Source organism: Vigna unguiculata, chromosome 9 (assembly GCF_004118075.2).
Source record: "Vigna unguiculata cultivar IT97K-499-35 chromosome 9, ASM411807v1, whole genome shotgun sequence".
Classification (NCBI taxonomy): Eukaryota; Viridiplantae; Streptophyta; class Magnoliopsida; order Fabales; family Fabaceae; genus Vigna; species Vigna unguiculata.
In genome coordinates, this window is record NC_040287.1 from 26,343,387 (window position 1) to 26,352,197 (window position 8,811).

The 8,811-nt window shown below is 32.7% G+C and overlaps 1 protein-coding gene across 1 annotated transcript; it reads left to right on the plus strand.

Moving 5' to 3' along the window:
• The first annotated feature begins 7,213 nt into the window (after positions 1 to 7,213).
• Positions 7,214 to 8,811, plus strand: LOC114163608. The gene is made up of 3 exons (XM_028047913.1): positions 7,214 to 7,837; positions 7,931 to 8,641; positions 8,719 to 8,811. The coding sequence occupies exons 1-3, from the start codon at positions 7,214 to 7,216 to the stop codon at positions 8,809 to 8,811; spliced, it is 1,428 nt and encodes a 475-aa protein (XP_027903714.1).

Sequence of the window (8,811 nt, forward strand, 5' to 3'; positions counted from 1 at the left end):
AGACGTCAATTTTCGCGCTAAAATGAGGGAAAAACCTGAGCAGTTTAACGTCTGTCAGAGCCCGTCAGATGTTAAATAACGTCGGCCCTGGTATGGTCAGACGTTAAATAACGTCTGTCAGGGCACACCAGACGTCAAACTGCTCCATATTTTAAAAAAAATTTTACTGTTTTTACAAAATCCATACACCTGAAAATCAGAAAATTCCCAGAACAATTTCATAATACTTTCAGCACAAATGATTGTAGTCTGAACTGGTCGAAAGATCATTTTTATTCCTCTACCACTCAAAATATTTCAGTTATATATGAGGGAAATAAAAGCAGAACTAGGTTGAGGTACATGATTGTTTGTTAAACACTAAAGCATTGATTTTTATTAGTAAAATGATTTTGTTTATATAGATTATCATGGTTTCTATAACAACATTTATGTACTTAAGTACTTAATATGTATGCTAATATTGTTTACAAGTCTAACAAAATTTTTGCTCGATTTCTCCACCTTGAATCTCTTTCTTTTATTAGTAAAAGGACCAACACAATTTTCAAAATATTGATACAAACTGGCACAACTAACCGTATGAAGGCTGCATAGTTAGCATATACACTTCAACACATCTCCTGAACAGATGCCTTCTTCAAGTCCACCAAATATGTGCACAATTTCTTAATTTCCTGAGGAACAAAGTAGCTTTACTTAGAGCATGAATGAAACATCTGAAATCTTAGATTACAGTTGCTTTTTTTAAAAAAATGTTGTTTATGAACTAAGCTGTATTTTGGAAAATAACTTAAATTTGATGAAATAAAATCTAGAGAAAAAGTTGTTCCTTTGACTTGAAAATCTAAAACTTACGATCATTCTTCAATAGTTTCATTTTATCATACACTCTTTTTTATATGTCAAAACTCTTTTATTTTCATCCAAACGAACTTAATTATCTTACAATCACTTTTCAATTGACTTATCAAAACATAGAACATTCTGATTATAATCAATAATACATATAATTGATTACTAAAATAATATAATTTTGCAATTGTCCAAAGCACACCCTTATATGTCAGCACTACACACATGACTTTTTTTATCAGCAAGCACTACATATGACTAAAGCCCTGTTTGGATAATTTTGTCCTTAAGACTTTATAGGAGAACGAAATAAAGAAAAATAAATCAAAGAAGTTTCTCCAGCAGCTAAAATTAGCTTCTAAGCTTATTTGCAGAAGATCTTTTGTATTAGCTTCTCCAAAATCTTCTTTTTAACTTGAATAAGCTAATTTCAGCTTAAGGAGAAACTTTTTTAATTTTTCTACTCATTTTCTTCTCCTTCTAGTGCTTATGGAGTAGTTTGTCTAGCTCTAATTGAAAAAAAAAATTATGCCAAAGTGGCTATCACTACATGTTGAAAGCTATTCTACAACTACTTATAAGTCCTAAATAGATGTTGAAGGAGACATGTATCTAATAGCCATATAGAGCACAGAGAAGGTAGGAAAGAAACTACAATTTTTCCCTTTTTAGCCAGTTAAAGGAGTCAATTACAAATAAAACCTATCTCAAACTGTAAAATTTATGAATAACAGGATTCACAAAGGATATCACATGTTGTCGAGGTGTACCACGTGATACTTCAATCCAAAATAAAGCTTGTCCTCTCTTGACTTCCTAGCTTTAAGGACTGACTTTATTTTGAATTAAAAATTAACTTAGAATCTACTGTAAAGAGAAAATCAAAAGAAATGAAGCCTGCAATAATGAACTTCGTATATCTAAGTCTAACCAGTTGAATGATTTTCATAGGCCTCAACACAAGCCTCATTTAGGTATAAATTAAGCTTCTATTATTGAGATATTAACAAACACGCAATTACCGTACACACACACAAGTAATTCTATACATACAATGAACAAATATATACATACAATGAAAAACTAACCTCCTCTAATTGAAAGACGAACTTTGAGAGGAAGTCTAGGGTCTCCACACACTGCTGGCCAAATGGGAACGAAGAGCAAGTGGAACGAATCTCAAAACGCTGCAAATGGGGATGAAAACGGAAAATAATCGGTTCAAAACGCGTAAAATCAACCCATAATTAAACCCCAACAAGTTTGATGGCAAAAACCTTTCGAAACTCACCTGGAAGGGGTCGGAAATGGCGTCGCCGGTGGGAACTCTCGTGGAAAAGATGAACAGCGCGAGGGTTTCTGCGTTTCGCGCAGAGAGAAGCTGAAACTTAACGTCGGGGGTGTTATGTCCGACGTTAAGTGACGTCGGGGGTGGGAGGGGCCGACGTTAAGTGACGTCTGGCGCGCGCTGGTCCGACGTCAAGGGACGTCTGTCGAGGTGGGGGCCGACGTCCTTTTTTGAGTGACGTCGGGGTATTTTTTAACAGACGTTAAGTAACGTCTGCCCGCTCCACGTCAGACGTTAAAAATGTCTCATTATTTACAAAAATGCCACCGCTCCTTTTTAACATTGGGCTTTTTTTAGGCAGACGTTATTGGGGTGACGTTAAAGGCCTTTTTTGTGTTAGTGTATGTAAAATATATGAATTAGGTTGAATTAGTTCATTACATCTCGTTTAAAGTAACAATTCAATGGAGAAAAAAAAAGAATATATATATATATATATATATATATATATATATATATATATATATATATATATATATATATATATATATATATATATATATATAACACGTCCCATTAACCCTAATTAAAGGAAATGTCACACATGATAACACATCAGCACGGTCTTGGAACATAAGTATAACTCCTTACAAATACTCAATGCACACCACGATGGCAAAAGCCAAATAAGATACAAAGTTCAACAATACTCCAATTTAAAATTAAAGGCCAAGCAAATACATGGGCCATAGCCCTATAACGAAGCCCAAAGTAGTACAATCCAGTCCAGGCGGACTACGCAAGGGATCAGTCCAGGCAGACTACGCAGGGGAATCATCCCTTCCCTGTTGACCTCGAGTGCCTCTCGCATCTGCTCACATCAATAAATTGATGACCATTGCAAAAGGAGAACAACCAAACAAGCAACAGGGTAAGCTAGAGTAGAAACAGTTTATCATGCAGTCACATGTTATCACACAATCCAAACAATATTTATCAACCAATCATGTTATGACTTCTCAAACAATACACTAGACTTAGGCTCGACTCATCCGGATTACATATAATCTAGTCAGATTCAGCGGATGCTCTGCTTGCACTTGTGGTGGATATCTTTCGCTTGCACTTGTGGTGGATATCTTTGCTCACCCCAAGCTAAGTGTTACAAGTGTTACAATGTCTCAATCCCCACACACAAGGTTAGCCCTTAATGAGTTTCAGGCCTCTTACTACTCTCACCACAAGAGTCAGTCCGCTCTATCTAAGTGAGACTAACTGACTCCTTAGAGTTTCAAGATGCAACTCTTACCAAATTATATAGATGGAATTACGTCCCGACCACTAAAGCACCACCATGAGGTCTCACCTAAAGGCTCATGGAATTACGCACTGACACAGACCAATCATACTCAATCAATCAAGTATAATTTATCATGCACATAACTTCCATGCCAACCTTTATAACCAAATCCACATTCATATTCCATGTTGAATCCATTCCATCTCATCCTTCCCAATCCATGAATATAGAATTGTACTTCATACCAATAACATGCCATTTTGATACCAACCATTTCATTGAAATTGCATGCCAAGATTTATCCAAGTTCATCATTCACAATCCAGGAATCACATCACTTATGCAAATTCATTCATCTCATACTCTATAAATGCATACCAAGACATACATATATCACAAAATAATATTCATCCCAAATAAATGAGTGCCAACATTTAAGTACCTGCAATTCCATACAATCAAGCACAACCTACAACCATAATTCTTACACCAAAATTCCTAAGAAAATTTATTATCACAAAACCAAAAAATCATTGTAGTAATGCGTGACACATTGTTCAGGCTACAGACATCTAATCGACGATCCAACTGGTCAAACCATAAAATAGCATGTTATGAACCAAATGTCAAAATTTGAGCTCAATCCAACGGTTAATGAGTCGGAAAAGTCAATTTTACTAAAACTGTAATAGCAATTCCACTATTATAGTATAGTATTTTTAGCGAATAATACAAAAAAAGAATAGAATAAAAAATTTGAAAAAATAATGAAATAGTTCCTTCATATTTATAGAGACAGGAGACAAAATTTACATGGATATAGTAAGTATTGCTTGGGCTGCTTTAATGGTAGTTTTTTCATTTTCCCTTTCCCTCGTAGTATGGGGAAGAAGTGGGCTAAAAAATTCCATTTCATTCTTTTTTTTTTATTTGTTCACTACATATTATTTATATACCATAAAAGATTATCTGGCAGAAAGATTCTAAGTTGGAAAAAAGAGAAACTACATATAAGAAAAATACACAGTCGCCCAACGACCAAGTCAACTCGCCCAGCGACTGCGTGACGCATCCAGAATACGAGAAATAACGTCAAATATAACCGTTTCATGAACATTTGAACCCCTAACTCAGAAATATACCAAAAACTAATTCCCCAAACTTTTCTCATATTTCATAAAACATTAATCGCATAAAATAGAAATAACGTGAAACCCTAGCTTCCCTTACCTGGAAAGGGTTAGCAAAGGACTTCGACACCCAAACCGTGACGAACAGTAGCTCAAGCAATAGTTTCGAGGGCTGGGGGCTGGAAAATAGTGGAACGGGCTTAAAACGAGTTCATTAAACAACCCTAGTTGGAACTGCGAAGAATGAACAGAATGGAGCAATAGCATGAGTTGGAAGTTGAATTACGAAGAGTAGAGAACTGCTATGAGTTTCACTTGATGAGAAACCGTGGTTGAACCCTAGCAAAGCTTCCTGCTCAAAGAGGGAGTAAGGGAGAACTATTTTTCTGAAATGATACGAATGAATGGGTTAGGACAGGTCTTGGGTCATTTAGCTCCCTATGGGCCAACCCTTAGGCCCATTAGTCCTTAGGGCAGCCTTGAGACCGAAATAAGAGGAATTTACAATTTACAAATATATATATATATATATATATATATATATATATATATATATATATATATATATATATATATATATATATATATATATATATATATCATTTCTTCTTCTTAATCAAACTTGTAATTATACGTATGATTCGTTGTTATACGCATTAAAGTAGAATTTGTAATACATCTAAATAATCACAGCGCCAAAATCTCATGAAAAATAAATTGGTTGAACGAGAAACAATACTATTATCAATTTTCTTTAACAGAAGTAATATAACTTTTTTCTCGAGTTAAGTCATGATCCTCGTGCATTTTCGTTATTAATCATAAAGTAATGACGATAAAATAGGTCAATTTATCCCTTTTGCTCCGTTCTATTTATCTGATTGTCAAAGATAAAACATGATTCACTTGTTTAAGTAATTAGTCATCATGATTGTAGGTTGATTCGCTACAACTTTTAAAAAATCAAGTAATTTAAGGCCTCTCATTTCACAACACTTACATAAATTTAGTTAGAGGCCATTTATAAAAAATAAAAGAATAATGTATTTGAAAATCAAAGTGAGAGAAAAAAACGCACACAAAATTTTAAAAATACTATATAAGCAAAGTTAAAAAAAAAAAAAAACTGAAGAAAACCAAAATTATATTTAATTAGAACTTAATTTTATTGAAAGGTTGAAATAAAAATAATCTGTTAGGTTGGTAAACTTACTTAAGTCTCTATATAGATTTACAAGTCATTTTATAATTACTATCACAAAATAACTTTTTAAACATATTTAGGTCAGATATGATTTTTGGAAAAGAAAAAAACTTGCAGCATAAATTAGTCTCAAACTTTATAATTTCAACAAAGTTGTGTATATTAAGCTGACCAAAAGCCTTTCGCCAGTTTGGAAATTTTTACTTAAAACTAATATTTTAATAAATTAGTTACTAGTTTATTTGATTGCCTTATAAACTAATTTGATTAAGATAAAAAGTTGTTTAATAATAAGATATGTCAAACTAGTATACTCTTCCGATCTTAATTATGTCTATACAATATCGTCAGGTCAGGATCAATTATTATACTTGAGATCTTATTCGTTTTACCTATAGAATTCCTATTGAAATTTTGTTTATCTTAAAAAGAATTTTTGAAAAAATGTGTACAGTTTGAAAAGTGCTTCACAAAAAAATTGATTAAAAACCATTACAATTCGATAAAAAAATAGTACAGCTTGAAAACACGTTAAGATATATAATTCAAATCATAACTTAATACAGTTTTACATAACAAGAAATAGTTTAATTCAATTTTTATAAACTAACTTTTAATTCAGTTCAAACAAACTATTTTTTCTTCCGTATAGTACATCTACTTATTTTTGCCAACCCTATATTTACCTTCCCTAAATGTTATATATATATATATATATATATATATATATATATATATATATATATATATATATATATATATATATATATATATGAATCATATAATATAATATATAATCAAATAATTTATACCAGAAATCATATCTTTTATTTATTTTGATATCTTTTATACATTTTAGCCGACTCCAAAAGTAACTATAAATACAATTTAATTATAGAGGAAGTCACTCAATTCTCAAACCTTTTCCTATATATTACAAATGAATCTCCTTTTAATCTTTACTATAGTTTGACGGTCAACATTCTTACTCTATCTCCAAAAACGCTTTTCTAGTAAGAATACTTACTTTAATACACTTTTAATTAATAATATATTCAATTTTATTTTATTATTATCTTTTATTTATTTATTATTGTTTAGCATTACACATGATGAAATTCGTAGGAAAAAAATTGAGGTAAATAGTTTAAATAAGAAATAAAAAATTAAAAAGCAAATGAAAATTAATTTTGATTGATACTCATTAAATCAAATAGCGTAAATAAAATGATTTATAAATGTAATTATATTTTAAAAATCTAAAAGTATCTAAAGTACCCTTTTATATAGCATACTATAAATAAAATAATATACAAAAAATGATGAAACTTTTGAATTTGAATGTTTTGGTTTGAGGCTACACCGTTATAAATATAAGTACTGAAATCGTCTGTTTCAGTTCTGTTTTTCTTCTTTATCGTTGGCTTGTTTCTAGCATGGCTACTACTCCTCAAGCAGAGGTGGGAGTGCCATTGAAACTTGTGGTGAACAAAGAGACGAACAAAGTGTTATTTGCGGAAGCTAGAAAAGACTTTGTAGATGTCTTATTTAGCTTTTTAACGCTGCCTTTAGGAACCATTGCCAGACTCGTAGGAAATGAGTCCAACATTGGACCAGTCAAAATAGGTTCTCTGAATTCTCTCTATCACAGTGTGGCAGCTCTTGACGACAACTGTTTGACCGCACAGGCATATAAGGAAAGGCTATTGCGTCCATGGAACATGGCCGAAGATTTTTGCAACACTCTTAAGCTTAACATTGATGACACTCCGCTAAAACAATACTTTGTCTGTAACAACTTTTGTGCCCATACTTGCAGTGCCATTATGCGTTGCACATCAAATTCTGTTTGTAGCTGCGGCAGAGCTGTCAACCAGACAGTTTTCTTGAAAAGTTCAGCCAATGGATTTGTCAATGATGATGCCATATTTGTCATCACCGATGATCTCATTGTAATGCCAAACTCTATGGATTATTTGAGCTTTGCACTAGTCTTGAAGTTGGGAATAAAATTTCCCAGTTCACTGAAGGAAATTACAGTGAATGTCACCACCAAAAAGGTTCTTCATTTACATTTAATTTCGCTAATTTACACTTATTTTATTTTAGTTCTACTGTTTCACCTTATATTTGAATATCAATATTTTGTACAGGTAGTGGATTTGTTGAAGTGTTCTATGCTTTCCAAATCATGTTTGACAGATTTGTTTCTAGAAAAGAAACCAGTCATTCAGAAGCCAACGTTTGTCTCATGTAGTGTTGAGAACAACAGTAACATCAATATCAAATTGAAGTTAGTTATAAGAAAATCAGATGGCAAAATTTTGTATGCTCTAGGGGAGAAAGATTTTGCAGACATGCTTTTAAGTTTTCTGAACTTTGCGTTGGGAGGAGTTATACAAAAGTTGGGAGGAAATTGTTCTGTGGGCAGCATCGATGGATTATACGAGAGCGTAACTGATATGAGTGAAAACTTATATTTCATGTCAAAAGTAGCGAAGAGCAGGCTTGTTGATCCTCACTTGCTCCCATTGTTCAAATCTAGCGCGCAGATTTTAGCCACTGTTAATGAAGAGGATCTAAAATATTTGTTATATTATAGTAATAAGGAAGCGAAATTTCTTGTTCAGTTTTTAAGAAGCTGTGAGGGCGTGCCTGATGGTGGAAATTATCTTGGATTAATGCCGCTGACTGATTCTGAATCAGCAACAGAAAGTATTGTGAAGGGATCAAGAATGTTCGTTGTTACAGATGATTTGGTGGTAGCACCGTCATCACCTATTTCAGATTTAAATATAATCATCCGTTTGAATACTTCTTTCCTTGATCTGAAAGAGAAGGATGTTACCATTGGACTCATGGAGGTAATTGTACTTTTATTTTTTACATTTTGTTTGAATTTTTATCATGAAATTTCTCATCGTACAGTGATTTGGTGCAGTGTCTGAATATATTGAAAGCATCTTTGACATCAACTTCTGCCCTCACAGTTGGCCTCGGTCACTTGATATCTGAAGTAAAGGAAGGAAAATGA